The sequence below is a fragment of the Pelobates fuscus genome, chromosome 1, assembly GCF_036172605.1.
Source record: "Pelobates fuscus isolate aPelFus1 chromosome 1, aPelFus1.pri, whole genome shotgun sequence".
Lineage (NCBI taxonomy): Eukaryota > Metazoa > Chordata > Amphibia > Anura > Pelobatidae > Pelobates > Pelobates fuscus.
In genome coordinates, this window is record NC_086317.1 from 449,868,112 (window position 1) to 449,889,961 (window position 21,850).

At 38.4% G+C, this 21,850-nt stretch overlaps 1 protein-coding gene across 1 annotated transcript in view; it reads right to left on the reverse strand.

The window, feature by feature from the left end:
- The window catches only part of DYNC2H1 (dynein cytoplasmic 2 heavy chain 1), a 330,703-nt gene that overhangs the window by 181,121 nt on the left and 127,732 nt on the right, over positions 1–21,850 (reverse strand). Inside the window, exons 66-71 of the mRNA XM_063430335.1 lie at positions 13,585–13,708; positions 12,259–12,422; positions 11,555–11,674; positions 10,697–10,831; positions 9,324–9,467; positions 3,470–3,559 (exon numbers count right to left, since the gene is read on the reverse strand). Coding sequence (XP_063286405.1) covers positions 3,470–3,559; positions 9,324–9,467; positions 10,697–10,831; positions 11,555–11,674; positions 12,259–12,422; positions 13,585–13,708 — 777 coding nt within the window. The remainder of the gene's footprint in view (positions 1–3,469; positions 3,560–9,323; positions 9,468–10,696; positions 10,832–11,554; positions 11,675–12,258; positions 12,423–13,584; positions 13,709–21,850) is intronic.

The following is a 21,850-nucleotide window of genomic DNA, read 5'->3' on the forward strand; positions in this document are numbered from 1 at the left end:
ACCTCATGCCATATAGATGAACAGCATTGCTGTCTTCTACACCCGCTCTTCTTCTGAGCTGGGAGCCCAATTGGAGGTAACCCACCCCCTCACCATGCATACACCCAGGGGGACGTCCAGAACCCTGAGAACCCATCTGTGTCAGGATCGGGACAGGGATCCAACACGCAGAGTACAAACAGTAGCCAGATATGTATACCGGACCTTAGAATGGCCGGACTAACGTAAGTAGTACAGTATAGAAAGGTCAAAGACAAGCCGAGGTCGAGGATAACAGAAGACAGGTAAGCGAGAGACAAGCCGAATCAAGGGTAACAGAGAGAAGCAGAGTAAGGTAAACAAGCCGGGTCAAAACCAAAAGGGATAATAGAATACACAAGCACTGAGTGACTAGAACAAGCTAGAACCACGACAGGGCAATGAGCTAATGAAAGAAGCTCTGTAAAATACCCTGTTCAGAGCAGTAACCACGCCTCCGAGGCGTCTTGATTGGTCCTGCAGCAATTGACTGACAGATCGTTCCGGGGGAGTGTCCTGATGACTACTTCCTGCCTAGATGCTGTAAAAGGCAGTCACTCCCTCGCGGCCGGCCTAGCATGACCGGATAGACCGCGGGGAAGGGAGCCATCAGACCGTCTGGATGGAGGAACAGCTAAGTCTCTACCTCTTTCGGAGGTAGAGACCACAGGTACCCTGACAGTACCCCCCCTCTCAGATACGCCCACCGGGCGGAATGAACCGGGACGAGATGGGAAGCGAGAGTGATACGCCCTGCGGAGACGGGGAGCATGAACATCCTCCTGAGGTACCCAACTCCTCTCCTCAGGACCATATCCCTTCCAATCAACCAGATATTGTACTCTCCCCCGGGAGATTCGAGAATCAATAATAGAGTTAACCTCATACTCCTCCTGACCCTCCACCTGAACGGAGCGAGGAGGGGCTATTGTGGAGGAAAATCTGTTACATATGAGTGGTTTCAGCAATGAAACGTGAAACGAGTTCGGGATGCGTAAGGTATTAGGAAGAGCTAAACGATACGCAACTGGATTGATACGGGTCAGCACCCTGTAGGGTCCAATATAACGAGGAGCGAACTTCATGGATGGCACTTTTAAACGGATGTTCCTCGTGCTCAGCCATACCCTATCACCTGGAACAAAGACCGGAGCCGCCCTTCTACGTTTATCAGCGTGTTTCTTAACCAACATAGAGTTGTGCACAAGGATTTGTCGAGTTTGATCCCACAACTTCCTCAAATTGGCAACATGAACATCAACCGACGGCACCCCCTGGGAAGGAGAATCCGAAGGAAGAATAGACGGATGAAAACCATAATTCATGAAGAAGGGGCTTGAATGAGTAGAATCGCAAACGAGATTGTTGTGTGCAAACTCCGCCCAAGGAATCAAACCGACCCAATCATCCTGGTGTTCAGAAACAAAGCATCGTAAATATTGTTCAATTTTCTGGTTGGTACGTTCAGCAGCTCCGTTAGACTGAGGATGATAGGCAGAAGAAAAGTTTAATTTAATACCAAGTTGAGAGCAGAAGGACCTCCAAAAGCGGGAAACAAATTGGGAGCCTCTGTCCGATACAATTTGAGAGGGTATCCCATGTAGGCGAAAAATCTCCTTAGCGAATATCTCTGCCAATTCTGGAGAAGACGGGAGTTTAGGCAGGGGAATTAAGTGTGCCATCTTAGTAAACCTGTCAACCACGGTGAGGATAACAGTCTGTCTTTTAGAGATAGGTAGATCAACAATAAAGTCCATGGCCAAACAGGACCATGGTTTTTCTGGAACCTCCAAGGGGTGCAGGAATCCACATGGAAGCGTATGGGGTTGTTTGATTTTAGTACAAACTTCACATGCAGCGATGAACTCCTCAATATCCCTCCGTAAAGCAGGCCACCAGAAGTCCTTAGAGATCAACGCGTAAGTTTTGCGAATACCAGGATGTCCCGCCATCTTGCTATTATGTAAACACTGTAAAAGTTCCAGTTGAAGAGCAGGAGTAACGAAATGACGGCCCACAGGAGTCTGTTTAGGTGCTAGATGTTGCAACTTAATGATCTCGGCCAGTAATGGAGAATGAATCCTGAGATTCGTATTAGCAATGATATTGCATTTCGGAACTATAGAAGAAAGAACTGGTTCAGGTACAGTAGAAGGTTCATATTGGCGAGATAATGCATCGGCTTTAGAGTTCTTAGAACCAGGTCTGTAAGTCAGTACATAATTGAAGTGAGTCAGGAATAAGGACCAACAAGCTTGTCTAGAGGATAAGCGCTTAGCCTCCCCAATATAGGACAAGTTTTTGTGGTCCGTCAAAATCGTAATAGGGTGATAATAAATCCTACTTTTGCCCTATCTGTAGGATAAGAGCGAGGTTGCAATTCAAAGTGGATACTAATTTGGTTTAAAAAACCACGACACTTCTCAGGAGCCCCACCATAGCGTACTGGGGGGGTAATGTGAGAAGAAGCACCCACTGTGGCTACCTCTAGACCTGAACCGACAGGAGAAACAGGGGTATTACGTATCTCCTCTGGTGGGTTATTGGCACAAGCTAATAGAGCCTGTAGCGCAAGCGCCATCTGATCCATTCTGTGATCCATGGCTTCAAACCTAGGATCAGGAGCAGCCAGCTTACTGTTTGTACTTGCAGGATCCATTGGCCCTGTCGTAATGTCAGGATCGGGACAGGGATCCAACACGCAGAGTACAAACAGTAGCCAGATACGTATACCGGACCTTAGAATGGCCGGACTAACGTAAGTAGTACAGTATAGAAAGGTCAAAGACAAGCCGAGGTCGAGGGTAACAGAAGACAGGTAAGCGAGAGACAAGCCGAATCAAGGGTAACAGAGAGAAGCAGAGTAAGGTAAACAAGCCTGTAGACATTAGCATTTAATTAGCTGCAGTCATGCAGTTTAACAAGCCTCAGTTGTTTACCCTCACTCTCTTTATGTCATACAATTAACCATACTTGGTTTGTAGCACTATTACTCATAGAGAGTACTTTTCATGTCTTGCCTACCTGTCATTTAACTAGTAACCAGAGTTTAGACATGTTCACCTATCCTGTCTTATTGTTCTTATAAAAATGTGCTGAAATGTTGAAATGCCATGGAACCAACTCGCTCTGTGTTTTGAAGGACTTCATCTAGCTGTCGTGGCATTGCAAGCTTGCCTGTGATTTTCTAGCACAACAAAATTAAAGCTATTAAAATAAAAAGGCTGAGCACACCAAGGAAAGAACAAACAACCTGAACTTAAAGTAAGACTCCTTTTTTGGGATAAATGAGTTTATGAACATAACACTTGTTTGTTTAAATATAAATGAGAAAAAAAAGGGGGGGGGGGAGGAGGACAGCTTATGGCAACCCTTTACCAGCAAGATTGTAAACGAGCCCTACAACAGTAAACTGTTTACATAATTGATTCAGCATGAGACATGAGCTTACCTTGAATAAGGAACGGCATACATATTCATAAACCACATGCTTTAAAGAACTGATCAGTGACTTGATCCGTACTTCGGTGTTTCCCGATTCCTAAAATTAGTGACACAGGAAAATGGAATAAGCAAACAGTTATAGCAGAATGCTACAGAATATTTCATATTAAATATTGCACCATTCAATATGTGTTACTGTATTGGTTCTTCAGTAATGATACAGCTCAGATAACAGACCTTTACATCTTATTAATAGAGGTTGAACAAGTAAAACACAGCGGATGCAATTGTGCTTCTATACGGGCACACATAATTTAAAGTCTTTAAAGTCTTCACCTATTGGCAAAAAAAACAAAAAAACAGAGCAAAGCGGACACTTTAATCCAGATCATGGAGTTCAACATTTTGGCCCCTGAAATACGATTTGGTCAGGCAAAACTGCATAACTCTGTTGGTTAATGCACCACTTGTTTCCATCCTCCAATTCTATTGCTAATAAGGTTAATACAGCCTTTCTGATGTTCATAGAAGCAGTACCATTAACCCCTTAAGGACACATGACATGTGTGACATGTCCCAATAGTCTATTTCTATGAGAAAAATAAAACAAAATAATAAATACCCAGGCACAAAGTTGTCTCAATCCATTGCAATGTGTAAGAGTCAAATGGATTTAATTTATTTTGCATCTAAAACGTGTTCACTACGGTGCCTTAATTTTTTACTACTAACCTACTTTTAAATAGCTCTTTGGTTTTCTTTATTTGTCAAACATTTGTTTTAATATTTAATATGTTCTTTACAAAGGTCAACATAGCAAAATGTTATCTCAGTCCTTGCTATTATTATTTTGCTGTTCTAAATTCTTAAAATCTTGTTATTTTTCCATTATGGTCCCCACGTGTGAACTGTGATTAAAACTGTGACACTACATTTCTAAAGGATGACAAGAAATAGCTCAATTTAGCAGCCTGTCACATGCGATACATTCACACATTTATGTAGTGTATGTGTTAAAATAATGTGCACACACAAACCGCTATGAGCGGCAGAGGTTCAATCAGATGCTTGAGGAATATCTTAATATAGGACATCTGCCTCAGCTACGCATAGCAAAGCAGATGTCAAGTAAACTACAGCTTGGCTAAGTATCATGGGAAATGCAGTTCACAAACATTCTAGAATTGCAATTCTTTTAATATCTAACCAGTTTAAAGTGTTACTCCAAGCACCATGACCACTTCAGTAATTATCTTTGCATATTTCAGTCATTGGCTGAAAATGGTCAGCTGATGCTCTCAGCCAATAATGAAAGTCAGGATCAGCATCCAGCTTCTATAACTTTAGATATCATAAACCTGCCTACAAAATAGACCAGGAGCAGTGGGGGCAAAATGTTGCACAATGGTTTTCTCCATTACCAGAAAATGGGGCCAGGGTAATCCTGACATCATAACCACCACAGCAGTGTAGAGTATAGGATTTTTGGAGTAACCGTTTAAATTGACAAATGTAGTTCAAAACAACAACTGCAGGCCTAGGACAGCCAGTACTTCTTGCACTCACTCAATTCTGCTAGAGGAGTTGTACTTACAAAAACTACCAAGATAAGCTTAAGCTCAGTCACACATTAAAGAAGACCTCTCACCTGAACTCGTGACGGTTCAGATTTCGTCAACCCCAGGACACACTATTTATAAAACTACTGAGATGCATAGCTGCGTTAAATTTGATCGAGGTACGGGGCGGAGATAAGAATGAAAAGCACTTCCCTCCACTGTTGACAACATCCGCCATGCCTTGGGCAAGGGTGTGTACTCTGGCACCTTCTTCCCACAATGATCTGCACAATTATACATGTATCTGTACACACCTGCAATGTTTTACACTAGACATGTGAGGGACTTTCAAAAGTTTTTTTTTCCCCAGAAATTCTTTAAGTCCAATAAAAAGAAGTCAAAACAAAATATGGAGGTCTTCCAAACAATTTTGTATAAAAAGCAACTGGGTACTGACAGCTTAATATTAGGAGGAGAAATTCAAGCCCCAGTCATAGTCTAACAGATATTCTAATATTATAAGTAAAACATGTATATTACTTATGGGTACAGATCAAGAATTACACTACATATTGTATATTATTTTTCTTACATGTGTTTCCACCATGGTGTTTGTTTGATTCCTCCACTTTGGACCTTTACATTTCCCCAATGCTTCTCCAAAATTAGAATACGTTTGTTAGACAAGCTATAATGAGCTTACAGCGGTCACCACAGCATATACATAGTGCTTCTCCATCACAATGTACATCACAGTGTAAATTGCAGTCTCGTTTATGTCAAACTACTGCAACAATTTACCTACTAGTTTAAGAGCTTGAATGTGCCACTTCCTAAAGTTCGGAGACTTCAAAGGAGGTGGATTAGAGGCCAGCCATGAAAGGGGTGGGTTTGTGCATGTTTAATGCACTAGTTATGTAATATTTCAAATTAAGACCACCCTGGAATGTTCCTTTACATTCTAAACATTGGCCCCTCATTGGAAAACCCTGTACAAGATAATTGAACACTTAGAACTTCTGAACAAATTCCCAAACCAAATCATTGGTGTATGGTTTGAAAACTGCATGTGCCACCAAACCCATGTATTTATAAATGGGCTTGGAATGGGACTTTGGAATGGGACTATATCATACGTCCCTAAGAATTCAACAGCACTCTTGCGGTTATTTTATTAGTTATCATGGACAAAAACAGTTTCACCATTCCTTTAAAAGAAGAAAAACTACCACAACAAGAAGACAGTCTTATTTTAGAGGGGCAAAGGTTTAAAAATAATTTCAGGAAGTATTACTTTACTGAGAGGGTAGTGGATGCAGGGAATAGCCTTCCAGCTGAAGTGGTAGAGGTTAACACAGTAAAGGAGTTTAAGCATGCGTGGGATAGGCATAAGGCTATCCTAGCTATAAGATAAGGCCAGGGAGTAATGCGAGTATTTAGAAAAATTAGGCAGACTAGATGAGCCGAATGGTTCTTTTCTGCCGTCACATTCTATGTTTCTATAAAGGCTAGCTGTGGTGTTTCACATGCTAATTAGACATACCGAAGTAATGATAATGAAAAATAAACATTTGGAAAGTATTTAGTCAGGGCAAAAATTAACATTAATTGTAAGGTTAAATAACACTACATGATACTGTGCCAACCAAGGTAGAAAACCCTATTTAGTGGCATGTAACATTATACTATACAAACTACTCACATGGCAATTATTAGTGGCATACCAGTTAGCCAGTCTAAGAATTGAATTGAAGTTTACCTATGTAAATATTAATTGGAAAGATGTACGTAATTTTAACCTTGAGTCTAATGCATTATGTTATCAGATAAATCATCCTCTTTGGACCAGTTTATGCCAGGCACATTTACAAATTGACAAACTTCCAAGTTCCAAATTGTTGATGACTCACCAAAAAGAAACAATTTATAGTCTCAGCCTTGAGTGGATTTATCTAATAGATGCTGTAAAGTTTATAGCAAATAACACCGACAAGTCATTTTATACATAAATTAAAATAATTTGTCATCATCTCCAAAAAGGAAGAAAAAAAAAAATCTAACACAATGTAGTATCTGTTCCCAATAGTGTATTAACGCAAACTGGGGGGAAAAAAATTACTAAATATTAAGCCTTTGAATGGTCTAGTTGGAAAAATTCGCAATTCTCAAAAAAAAAAAAACTACAATTAGTAGAGAGAACAGGGAATAGGATGTAGGAGAAGTATGTAGGTGGTGGAGTGTTTAGAAAGGATTAGGAGAGGAAGAGAAAGGCATTATGCGAATAGCCACTTTTGTAAGAAACATTTATAAATCTCCATTGAAATTATTTATTGTTTAAATTGGTTTGTGATTAATGGTAAAATCTTAATTACAAAACATTATGAAAAAAACGTCATTTGTTCTCTCTACGCACTCATAACATTGAGAAAATATACTGATTGGCTAAGAGTGCTAAATGCAGGTCAGTTCAGTACTCTAATCAATCAATGTCATCAAGGTGAGAGGATGATAATGAAGATGTGTTAATTCTGCATTCTCAGTATAGCTGGACCTTGCATGCCTCGAGGTGTCCCAATGTCAAACGGTTCCAAACGGCACACCAAGCAACATCACCTCTACAGTGAGCTGTAATGTTCATTTGTTTAGAGTATTTCTATAAAACTGGTTAGTATGTCCTCCCATGAGTGAGAAAAAAGATTATATAGTTCATCATATAGTTTATAGTATCATATTGTTACATAAACAGATTGCAGAGGTTTTTGCATTGACTATCACTACCTCTGAGAACATTGGCATATTACTCTAAGATTAATGACACCATTATAAATGCTTCTAATGTTAACTGTTATTCTATAAGTAGAGCTCAGGAATTTAATATCTTTCTTGGCTGCAAAAGAGACTAAATTGCTAAAGCCTTTTTTTCATAATACACAGACGCCAAACAGGCGGGTTGTTCTTATTACATTTTCTATGATTTATGTATTCATTTTTTCAATTAAAATTTTTAAAAAAAAAGTTTCATCAGAAAAATCGTCTGTAACCCATATAAAAGAAAAATATCAGAAAGTAAAAAAACAAAAAAAAAAAGGAAACAAACTAAAATAGGTGAGACTTTTTTTGGTGGCACAGCCCGTTTTACTGCTCCTTTTTACAGTCTTTCTCATTTCTTTTTAGATAACAAACTGCATCCATCTTCTACATTTCAAAGAAATATAACATTTTTGGCTGGTAAGGAATTGTTTTTAGTCGATAGAATTACTAATGAAATATGTAAATAGCAGAATGCACATTTGTTGCAAAGCTCAAACAAATAAAAGAAACCAAGAAAATAATAATGTCAGTTAAACCACCACTGTAGCAAAAGGAAGGTTGCGTCTGCTCCCGAGTGTTACAGCCCTGTGGGCAGAGGAAGGCAACATGGACCTCTCTTCTGCTCCCTCTGAACAACGGGTGTCAGACGTGATTGGCCAAAAATACAAATGATACAGGCCTAACACAAAAACTGATCAAACAAAGGAGGGAAATTAGAGTTCAGCTAAGAGATATTTTCCTGTGAACATGAGTTAGCTGTTGATTAAGATAGCACACCAAACACATAAAGCACTTCTGCTTGCTGTGTGTGTTCTTTGTGCAGACTTCAATAGAAATCTCCACTTTTACAAATGAACGCTTACATCAGATAGCTGGACTAGTTTGTTCAGTCATTTCTGTGGAATTAACAAGAGGTAAACAACTGCCATTAGAAATAGGCATTGATATCTTTGTGATTGGACAGCCACAGAAATTCTGTGCTGAGGAAGAAGGGAAGGGGGCCGACATTAGCTGCAGAGACTATATCTGCAGCTATTGTAAGCCAAGTTTTCATTTACCCCCAAAGAAAACAAGCAAAACAAATGACGTGCATATTGTATTTTAGAGTATATCTACTAAATGCATTTTGTTTCTTAATTTGGTGCTCCTTTAACCTAGATTGTTATCTTTTATCTGTTCTGACAGGTGCCAGTGTTTGGTACCACAACCTTTCATAACCTGCCAGAAAAATCCCAGCACACCAGGAGGGAAATCACTTGGACATTTTGCCGTTCTTCGTTACGAAAAAAATAACCAAACCAACCATTTTTTCAATTATTATTAATGTTGATGAAAAAACGCAAAGATATTTTCTGCATCAAGTCAGCGCACGTTTTGGAGGTTTACAGAGTACTTGAAATAAATCAGACACGTCTCACAGAGCAGAGATTAGTTATTTACGGTCCATTCATTACCACATTACATCAAACTGAATTTGCAAAAGAAACATACCTGTTTGCTAAGCAAGGTTCGCTGGAAAAGTCTAAGAAAAGCAGCCAAACTAAACCGGTACATGTTATTAATTTTGGATAGGTCACAGATAATGAAGTACATCTTGCTGGCACTTTCTGCTAGAGGAAGATATGCATTCCGTTCCTGCGGATAAAGTAATAAGTAGAAGAAACATATAAAGCTGTATATAAGTCAAGTGTACTTTGAGCGCCACCTAATGCTCATTAGGTATAAAATGTCACAGGTTGAAATGTATAAGTTCTATTCAAATGTTTTTTATTGAAAACTTTTCTAAATATTATATAAACAATAATAACAAAGGTTGTAAATGGGAACATTTATAACTAGAACTTACGCATGTTTAATTTAGCATGGAGATCAGAAATGTATAAAAGTAATAGTTATCGCCTCTCTAGAACGGACCGGCTGGTGGAGAGGTGGAGGGCGCTCCAGAGTTTTTTATGCTAGTCAATTTCTCGTGTTACTTTTCTTTTGAAACACGAGTCTCTAGAAATGTTGTATTGCCTATTGTTACATCTTATTCGAAACACTTTGATAGACTGTGACTGACCTGCGTGTCCTGGCAAGATATTAGTTCTCATTATAATGGTACTACGTGACCAACAAATGGTTGTTGACAATGGACCTGTGTGTCCACGAGTGTTACATTTGATGCTTAACTTTATGACCAATAAAAAAACGTAATCATAAAAAATAAAAACAAACTATTACTAATAAAAGTTCCCATTTACAACCCTTTATGATTCAATTATAATGAAAAACAAGATAAATAAACGTGAAATTAAAAACTGCTCACATCTGAAGTGTTTGTGGCACTAAAATGAGTACAGCTCACTGTGTAGCTTACACCTTTCAGCCAATCGTGAGCACCACATTATTTTCAGTGGTAGTGCTGTGGGATACCGGGGAGAAGTAGTCTGGCATTTGGCAGCATTTCTAGTGATGGGAAAACCGTAAAGATGCTGCTGTCTAAGCCCATTAAGCTGCTGTCAACTTACTAATAGCTGTTCATGGACCTACAGACACAACAGGATGGAAGCCTCTCAGAGATGTGCGGCTTAGATTATTTATTAAAGTGAGCATTAACGCGGACTAAAATAATTTTTCCACTTTAGCTATTTTGGCTTTACATTTTTACAAATTTACTTTGATTTCCTGGCAAATCTCACTTTAGTAAATAACTAAATACGTGTAAAAAATAGGTCAATTTTGAAAACATGTTTGTTTTGTTCTTGTTTTTATGCCCTTCCATTTTACATTTTAATTACATACAAAAATCTCATTAAACATTATTACTGTAAAAAAACACATGGATCTAGGCTTCCAGAAGTTAAGGTTGCAGACAAGGATACCTGATCCAAGGAGAGCTGGAGCCTGTGAGACTCTGTGAGCGACTCCTGTATCAAGGCGCTGCTTGCTTTAGTTTGATTTAAGGATTCAATCAGATCTTTGTTGTCCAGAATATTTCCTTGGGAAGTTGCAAGGGTCTACGGAATAAAAATAAATATCAAATGACTTCTAAAGTTCTGCCATAACCATATAATAACAATACAGGTTTAGTCATTTTCTTATATCCAATGTTCGTTAGCAATATACTCAAATGTTTACACTTAACGGGATTCTCCAAGCACCATGACAATTCATGATTTGAAGTGGTTGTGGTGCCTGGAGTCTGTATGTGTAGAGATTCACTTTGAAACATACGCTGCACATACAGAGATTAACCCTGTAGCTGCCAGAGATGTAACTGCACCTTTAGCTGTTTCAATTCTGTGCAAAACTGGCATCTGGCACCAGCATTATCTGCTTGCTAGCATCAGATACCAATTGTGCACAGAACTGAACAATGGCAGCACAACTTCCCCCCCTTTGTGGCTCTTTGATCCTTCCCTGAGCCCATCCTCCCTGACGGAGTGACATTAACCAAGGAGGATCATGGCATTGGCGCTAGAATGGAGATATTACTGTTCATTAAAGTGGCGTGTTTATAACACTGGTTTTTAGTCTGGGTAATCCAATTTAAATATTAAACAGTATATTTCTAGTATTTTGTTTTAATCATAGTTCATTTTTCTTCTGAACAATCATTCCTACAAAAATAAAAAATAAAAAATAAAATATCGGCATTTGTAGAATTGAACTTGGTCTTTCAGTTATTGAGTCATCTGCACATTCTTTAGGAACAGATTACATTTGTATTCAGGTTTTACCTCCAGGAGGGATTCTTCAAGCTTTGCCAATTGAATCTTCTTATCTTCTTCCTGTTGCAATAATTTTGTCTTCTGTTCCTCCAGATCTGGTTTTTCATGCTGAATCGTTAAAGCCAAGAGCTAAACAGAATGAATTCTGAGTGTTAGTACATTTCTGGGAAATAATTTACTGTTTTTACTGATGAATTAGAAAGGGCCTTACACAGCTCATCGTGTAATTACAATAGCCTTACCTAATCCGAGTTTTATAGGTTCTCACATCGCCCTAGTAAAAAATCATTCATTTGCTTTTACACCAATATGCCTCATATCAAAAGATGTAATGGTTGTGTTATAATGCACACTGCCTTCAGCAGGGATGGCTAAATGTGCACTGCAGATTACTGTTAACTACATTTTCGATAATGTCCAGTAAGCCTAAAGAATGGCTAAGCATCAGGGAAACAAACAAATTGCATTCTTAGAGCACCAGAACAATGACTGAAAGGCTGTCTTACTGGCAGTCAATGCTTCTATTTATATGTCTGCTTGTCAAGCTGTGTGACTGTCTGGCTAAGTCATTAATGGCTTAATCATCCACCAATTTTTTTGGGAGGCACAATTTATAGGGAGCCTGGGAACCGGAACAGGAAATATCACAGATCTGCTTTAATGGGGGGGGGGGGGGGGGGTTCAAGGAAATAAATGTTTTGTCCGTGCATTACCTGCCCTCTTAATCCAGCTCTTGTGGTAGTAAAGTTAACCTCTGTCACTATTGAGGTGGCATCAGGTGGAATGAAAGGATTGGGGTTCCGCGTTGCAAGAAACAGTTGAAAGTTTTCATTGTAATCAATAGTTTTATCCCCAATTTGTACAACATACCGAGGCCCTAAGGAAATACAAAAGAAAGTTCCAGTGTGCTTAAAACAGAAAAGGAAAAAAAAACTCAAGTTACATCCATGTACTAAATTATTAACTTTGTAAAAGGGAAAATTTTGTTCTGAAAAACAAAAAATAAAGTGATTGAATCCAATGAAAACACACTATGTTTTTATTTAGCTTTTTTTTCCAATGAAAACATGCATTGCATTTAATTATGTATTTAGCTCATTCAGTTAAATCTAACAACAGCTTGCAAAAGCTGCAATTTTCGCATCTGCGGCCTTTGCAACCCTCCCCTTATAACACTGCCCTGACTATCTGTGGCAGTCCAATCACAGACTTCCCAATGCAGCTTGATGAGAAGTTTTTACTAGGCAGGTGCTCTGGGCAATTGTCTGCTTATTGAGTTCAGCTTTACTGACCTAACCTAGGACAATTACAAGAAAACTTACAGGAACAATAGGTTGAAGAGGACCCTGCTCAAACGAGCTTACAGACTATAGGAGGAGGTGGGGTATTAGAAACATTAGGACAGGAAATAGCAATCAAATAAGGTGGGAGTGAAGCAGGGCTGGAGGAGAGAGTAAAGTGCTGCCCTTTAGGAGAGAGCAAGAGACAGGTATGTGATGTAGATACATTCAAGATGTGGTTGTTGTTATTATTATTAGCATGTATACAGGGATATATGAATGTGAAGAAGGCCTTGCTTAAGCCAGCTTACAATTCATGCAGATTTGAGGTAGGCAGATATATAGTGTTAGGTGTCTTGCCCAAGTACACTTACTGGTGCAGTGGTCTGACCAGGATTAGAATCTGACAATATATGTAACAAGGTTACAGGAGATGGCTATGTTTACATAGGTTACAAATACTGTAGGTACACTAAACATGCTACAAGCTACTAAAGACTACTTTATTTGTTGTTACCGACTTCAGTTGTCGCTGAAAACACCTACATAACAAAAAAATAACAACTAAAATAAACAAAAAAGCAGGACTGGTAATTTTATAAAAACAAACCTTAATAAAAGTAAAAGATACATAGACTCCTGCAGTCCTAAATGCGCACTATAAATCATTAAAATCTCTGTGGCTTCTTCCAGATACATTTTCCAATGCGGTAATGAGAAGGTAACACTGAAAGCAATCTCCTGCTGTATTTGACTTACCCTGTGCAATCAGATCTTTCCTAAGCAATGGATAAAGCACAGGCTCCACTCCATCCATCTCCTGGATAATAAGTGTCTTGCCAAAGCGGACTGCCAGCTCAAGAACAGTAATGAAGTTTGCATCCTGTGTAAAGAGGAGGGCAGGATGGTAAGTTATGAAATGCTGACAGTCATTTGTGAATCTACACTAACTGGAACAAATATTGTTAGCTTCAAATGCTGATGGTTTCCATATTTTATCAATCAAAATGAATAATGAGGCGCTTTTCATTATTGTTCATGGAGGTCATTTTTTATATTATGTGCTCACATTTCACTCAATAAAATATTAGTTAATACAAGACCTTTGTGTTTTATATACTTAATAGAACGCTCCAACCATCTAAAGCACTTTAGCTTTTTTTTACTTTTTCATTTTACAAAAAGTGTATTTTTCAACAGGGTTTTATCTATGAATTAGCCTTTGTAACGGCACCCCCAGGCATAAAAGGGGTTAAAAGCCGTTTAGGAGATATTCCCTTCCAGATATACACGCAGCTACTGTAGACACCAATCCACTGAACCGGAGAAGCATATGAATGCCGTAAACAGCCGAACCGGAACCATACGAATGCTGTAAACAGCCGAATAGAAAAAAACATACGAGACAAGGCTCTGTTTTGAGGGTCAAGCAGGAACAGACAGAACTGTGGGTTTATTGTTCTTATATACACATTAGTACCACCCACAGGGTTTTGGAAAACAACCAATAAACACGTACAATACACTCAGACACTCCCACACAAAATCCTCCCCTCTGCCTGTGATACAATTACCTTACACAATGGGTAATGTAATTATCACAGGCAGAGAAATACAGTTTTCCCACATTATTCATAACTTTAAAAGTATGCATCACATTCACATAAAACTTAAATTTTCAGAATCAGCATACTCCAAATACATATATAATAATATATGTCAAACTCATCCACATTGGTCCATTGGTTCAAAAGATAGATCGAAGTCCTTTGTGACCAAAGGAAGCATGGCTTTTCTGCCCAAAACCAGTTCCACAGAGTCTCTTATCCTGGAGATAATTGGGAAGTAATCCAATTATCTCCAAGGACAGAGGAAAAACTCCATTAAGCACATGGCAGTAAAAAGACAGTAAAATACAATAAAATACACAAGGTTACATTTATTACATAAAATACAGACATGCAACATATCCCCAGATAGCTTAGGTCTGAGCGCACATAATTACTGAATGGCTCTCAGACCACACACATACAGTTCAATTGCCATGGAGCCAAAGTATTTTATTACATGAATAGTTTCCATGGCATAGCTATCTGGGTTAAATGAGTTAATTCAGTAAATCCGAGAATCTACCGAATGCCAGGGCAGAAATACATGAATAGACCTTTCTGCATAGGAAAATTAAGTATTTAAATGCCGGTCCATAGTCAAAAGGCAGCAGGCAGGCAACCAGGCGCCTCCAATGCACAGTGGCGAGATTTGTTTCGTCACAGCCTTGTTACACCCCTTTGACTGCCAATCAGACAACAGGTTGTGTTACTTCCTGGTTATTTATCTCAAGAGGCAGCAATTGCCCAGAGCACCTGCCTGTACGGGGAATTCTGTGATTGGGCAGCCACCGGGGTTGGGAGGGTTTGCAAAAGCTTCAGACAAGATATTTTTGCAAGCTGCTTTTGATTAAAAAAAAAATGCATAGCTAAATGCATGCATGTTTTCATCGGATGTATATCTACAAATAGATTTTTTTTTAACATTTTGGAATTGGTCAGTGGAGTGTTCCTTTAACTAGGACTACAAATTTGGTAATATTGTGTAATCAAAAAAAGAGATCAATAGGATTCACCTTGACAATTCAAACCTGCCCTCAAATTACTATTCACATACATTTACATTTCACATCCTTATCTTTCATAGTTCTCAACATACACCTTTGCATTTACATCACCTTCCCTCATAGTTCAGTGAAGCTGAACGTGTAGTGGATTCCTATCTCAAACCTCTAATAACAAATGAAATAAAGAAAAGTAGTGCATATAGTCATAGTATAAAATCTGTAGTATACACTTATAGTGTTAAAGTTTAGAGTTATGGGGGTTAGCAAGAGAAAATCACTTGTTCTGATTGGTAAGTGTCATCCAATGAAGCCCCAATCTGTTTAACGGTTGATTGCTTAATACTAAAAGTTTAGCAGAAATCTATGTCAATTCTAACCGTATTAGCTATAACCCTACAGCTGTGCCTTTAAGGGAACCTAATTCTAAACTGAACAGTTAACAAAAATACTTCTAACTAAGATACACTGTCTGAACATAACCCTCGCATAACCTCTGGAATAAAGACTGCCTGACCCAACAAAAATAAATATCGTCAGCAAATCCAAAGTAAGTATGTGGACAAGGTAGGAGTCGAAGAGGAATAGTATAAAGCTAAGTGTGAGTAGTTCAGCTGAGCCCCGACGCGCTTTTTGCCGGTAAGGCGGCCCCCCTTGAAGGCACAGCTGTAGGGTTATAGCTAATACGGTTAGAATTGACATACCGGTAGATTTCTGATAAACTTTTAGTATTAAGCAATCAACCGTTAAACAGATTGGGGCTTCATTAAATGACACTTACAGATCAGAACAAGTGATTTTCTCTTGCTAACCCCCATAACTCTAAGCTTTAACACTATAAGTTATTTTGGGTCGCAACTGAAATAAAAAAAAGAGATCAGGTGCAGTGGGTCCAGGAGTCAGTTCATTCAGAAAGGCTTATTCTAATTTATTCTGGTGATTCAGAAGGAGCACAGCACTTGCATATATGGGGTGTATGTCTTTAAATCTGCTAAAGGCAGAGTCAAATTTTGCTACACACCAAATACCGTAATATACTTTTGATTTAAAGCTCCAAACAGGAAAGGATGCTATAGGAGAACAGTATGAGGAACTGTTCCCTATTTGTGGCAAAAAAACTTGAAAGAATTATATATGGTATATACGTCTTTAAATCTGTAATAGACAGAGTTAAACTTTGTACTAGAGATATAAACCTCTTGTATTATGTATTAGATATACGGTATATATGGCTGTATTCTATAATGTAATATAAACCATATCTCTTTAAAACCGTTAAAAAATATATATAAAAAAAGGAGAAAATGAATAAGTGAATAAATGCAGTAATGAGGAATTTATTGGATATAATTTTTCAATCAAAAGTAAAAACACTAGGAATTTATAAAAATAATAATTAGTATTAAAAGTATAAAAATATGAGCCAGGAACGTATAACAAGGATATTACCAGCAGTTTGGCAGTTCTAAAATCGAATAAACCGCAGGGACCTCCCAGGATGGATATAGATACAGTGTTGCAAGAAACTGTAATCTTCTGGCTGTCGGCTGTGAGGTTGGCGTGCGTCCCAGACCTCACTCTGGGTAATGCGCGCTGTCGGCCGATTGGTCCCCAGATCTTAGGGTGCACACTCTCACTAGTCGGGAAAGGAGAGGGAATCCCTTGTTGCTGGTTTGCGAAGTCCTGTGTCCGGATCCTGCTCAGTACTGGTGTGGTCTAACGCGTTTCGTGGGTGTTAGCCCCACTTCATCAGAGACAAGATCTTGTCTCTGATGAAGTGGGGCTAACACCCACGATCTTGTCTCTGATGAAGTGGGGCTTACACCCACGAAACGCGTTAGACCACACCAGTACTGAGCAGGATCCGGACACAGGACTTCGCAAACCAGCAACAAGGGATTCCCTCTCCTTTCCCGACTAGTGAGAGTGTGCACCCTAAGATCTGGGGACCAATCGGCCGACAGCGCGCATTACCCAGAGTGAGGTCTGGGACGCACGCCAACCTCACAGCCGACAGCCAGAAGATTACAGTTTCTTGCAACACTGTATCTATATCCATCCTGGGAGGTCCCTGCGGTTTATTCGATTTTAGAACTGCCAAACTGCTGGTAATATCCTTGTTATACGTTCCTGGCTCATATTTTTATACTTTTAATACTAATTATTATTTTTATAAATTCCTAGTGTTTTTACTTTTGATTGAAAAATTATATCCAATAAATTCCACATTACTGCATTTATTCACTTATTCATTTTCTCCTTTTTTTATATATATTTTTTAACGGTTTTAAAGAGATATGGTTTATATTGCATTATAGAATACAACCATATATACCGTATATCTAATACATAATACAAGAGGTTTATATCTCTAGTACAAAGTTTAACTCTGTCTATAACAGATTTAAAGACGTATATACCATATATAATTATTTCAAGTTTTTTTTGCCACAAATAGGGAACAGTTCCTCATACTGTTCTCCTACAGCATCCTTTCCTGTTTGGAGCTTTAAATCAAAAGTATATTATTTGGTGTGTAGCAAAAATTGACTCTGCCTTTAGCAGATTTAAAGACATACACCCCATATATGCAAGTGCTGTGCTCCTTCTGAATCACCAGCATAAATTAGAATAAGCCTTTCTGAATGAACTGACTCCTGGACCCACTGCACCTGATCTCTTTTTTTTTTATTTCAGTTGCGACCCAAAATAATCTCTCTCTCTAGGCAGATCACCAGGTGAAATTTCTGCCTGCATCCAGTTTGAGCCATTTCACTACAAGTCAGACTCCCTCATCCCTGGGTGTTGCAATAGGCATACCAGACCAACCTGATTTTTAACACTATAAGTGTATACTACAGATTTTATACTATGACTATATGCACTACTTTTCTTTATTTCATTTGTTATTAGAGATTTGAGATAGGAATCCACTACAAGTTCAGCTTCACTGAACTAGACATTTAGGTGATCTCCACCTTCTCCCTCTATGATCTAAATCTTTGTAACTAATGAAGCCCACGGAACAACGCAGAAGGGGAGTGGGCCTTGACAGGGCCAGAGAGTGGGCAGGGTAAAGATTTAGGGGTGGGCTTAGGGTAATGCAGCGTGGGGGTGGTCTAAGAGCAAGTTAAATAGCGGCCATCTTAGAGAGGAGCCATTTTAACAGAATTTCACTCACCTGTTCTTTGTCCCACCCACCCTCCCATTAGCTTTGGTTGTGTTCCCGTTTGGTCACAGCGGCGGGAACAGGGCATGGTAAAGTCGGAAGTTGGCTGGAATTGGAAGTGGATAGGCCAAGGCCTAGGCCGGAGTAGGCCAGGTGGATAAGAGTGTTGGTAGGTTCAAGCTCTTCGGTGGCTACGAACCTAGGGGGTAGGGGTGTCTGGGTACACCCCTACAGTAACGTTTGGTTGGGGCCTCTTTGGTAGGCCGTGTGTTATAAGTTAAATGTTATTGAAATGTTATTTATTGTTTAAGTGCTAGGGTCATTGTCAGGGGTATTGTATGGGGGGATAGTAACGAAATGTCAGAAATGACAATGACCCTAAATATGTTAATTTGTTTAAGATTTAATAAAAGCTGTGGACGTTATACTCCAACAGAATTAACTGGTGTCTGAGTCTTATTAAAGGTAATTTAAACTAACACCTGCCGAATAACGACAGTGCCTATGTCAAGATATCTTTACCTGTTCTATAACTAGTTTTGTGAAAGGCATTCACTACTTTATATTATCTCTTGTTTGTATATATCATTATCCCTTGTATATATTTTCCCTATCCCCTGTATCCCAGAGATTTAAGGTTACTTTACCTTTTTTAATGATATCTATTAAACGTTAGATTTTAAGTGTTTAATTTATTTAGGATCCCAGTTAATTAGGACAGATTATGTTCTCTTTCTCTTTATATGAAATTTAAATCAAGTTAAATTTAACGTGTGTAAGCAAATGACTGTGCATAGTTAGTCGTCCGATAGTGTAACTAAGACACAGATATGCTTAAGCGTAGAGATAGAGATTAGCATACTTGGTATGATAGGCAGACTACCCAAACATATTTAGTGAAGCAGTATTTATATATATATATATATATATATATATATATATATATATATATATATATTTAACGTGTGTAAGCAAATGACTGTGCATAGTTAGTCGTCCGATAGTGTAACTAAGACACAGATATGCTTAAGGGTAGAGATAGAGATTAGCATACTTGGTATGATAGGCAGACTACCCAAACATATTTAGTGAAGCAGTATTTATATATATATATATATATATATATATATATATATATATATATATATATATATATTTAACGTGTGTAAGCAAATGACTGTGCATAGTTAGTCGTCCGATAGTGTAACTAAGACACAGATATGCTTAAGGGTAGAGATAGAGATTAGCATACTTGGTATGATAGGCAGACTACCCAAACATATTTAGTGAAGCAGTATTTTTATATATATATATATATATATATATATTTAACGTGTGTAAGCAAATGACTGTGCATAGTTAGTCGTCCGATAGTGTAACTAAGACACAGATATGCTTAAGGGTAGAGATAGAGATTAGCATACTTGGTATGATAGGCAGACTACCCAAACATATTTAGTGAAGCAGTATTTATATATATATATATATATATATATATATATACTGCTTCACTAAATATGGCGCAATGACTTATGGGGCTGGCATAGATTTGTTTCCAGGACTGCTTTGTATCCCCAGTCCGGCCCTGGCCACAATCATACAGACTGTATATGTCAGGACAGCAGGGACCGGGATAACCCCCACCGGTCTGGGGGAGGGGGCTAGCTGGTTAAAGAGCGAGGAATGCGGCCGTCTCTCCCTAGCTCCAGATTTGAGTAGGCCGCAGGGTTTCAGTGTCAGTGATCCGTCGTCGGAGAGGCACAAGCTGGGTATCATCCGACACCTGGGAGCTCCCTCTGTAAAGCCAGCTTACTGCGGTGGTCTAACGCAATCCAATGATACCGTAAGACAGAGTAGGGTTTGTCTCACTTATGGTGAGAGACGATCTATGGAGGCTCATGCAGTCTCATAGGACCCTTTATAGACCTTGGTGTTGTATTCTCGAGCATGTGCAAGAGTACACTATTGATGTGGCTCCTGGCAGATGAAGCACCAGGAACTAAAGAGAGTCCCCCTGAAGACGGTGGCTGCGGCCACAAATGACAGCTTCATGTAAGTAAGTTCCTTTCACTGTGCCCACCGTACCTTTAGCAGAGAAGTCACCTTCTGGTTTCTTTTCAAAATATGCAAACATCCCCAAAAATTACACATCTGCTTTAAGCATCATGCAAAAAGATGTATGTCTGCCTCAGCTGTCGCTCATATAATAGCAAAAGCCAAACATTTTCTCTTACATGAAAGAAAATAGTCTGCACTTTGTCCCATGTATATCTTGTGATTATGTTGGAATTTCAATTTATAACTCAGACGTGACAGTGACTCTTTAATATTTACAGATGCAATAAAGGCGTGTGTGTGTGGCCAAACATGTTGAAATACAGAACCATATGGATAAGTGAAGTTATAATGTAGGAACATATCTATCGGGAGTTTTGCCAGTTTTATTTCTTAGTATTCCTCCAACTTATGTCCCCTTATGTCCTAAAAAGCATGAGATCGTCAACAAACATTACTTAATACTTCCAAGTAGTTTAGTTATAAAAATAAACAGAGAGGAAACATGAAAGAGTTGGTTTGATTACATTGTGTTTATCGACACTGTTGATAAGCAGTCGGGAATCTGTATATGTTTTATTTTTAGCAGTAGTGCCTAATTGGCAGTTTCTCATTTTTAATTTTACATTTGCTTTGGCAGCTCTGATATAGTTATGTTAATTACTAACAATTTCTTTATGTTAGAATTCAAAGTTCTTTTCAATTTACACTTTACAAAAATAAAAGAAATAGCCCTAATAACATGTGGATTATAGCCCACAAGAACAAGTTTGTCAAATATTTATCTTGTCCTACAATATTCCCACTTGGCAAAATTCTACTCATCCCAGGTTTGTAAAGGTGATTATTTATGCACAATAAACACATATGTTCCATGCATAGATTATTCTCTAGAGAGTGTCAGTCTCATGCACTTATTATTTGAAAATATTGCTGTAGTTTAAAGCTCACCTCCTCAACAATATGTTTTAATATATTTATTTGGCCATTTTCACACACTAATGTAATGTTATAAACTATGTATAAACAGAATAAAAAAAAAATAAAAAAATAAAGGATACAGCCTGTAAACTATTGGTCTAAAATATGTAAATCGGGTATTTCACCATTTGCAGCATGAAGCTTTAACAGACTAATAATATACAATGATTTTACGATCATCATTTATCATTTTTAAAACCCTAACTACC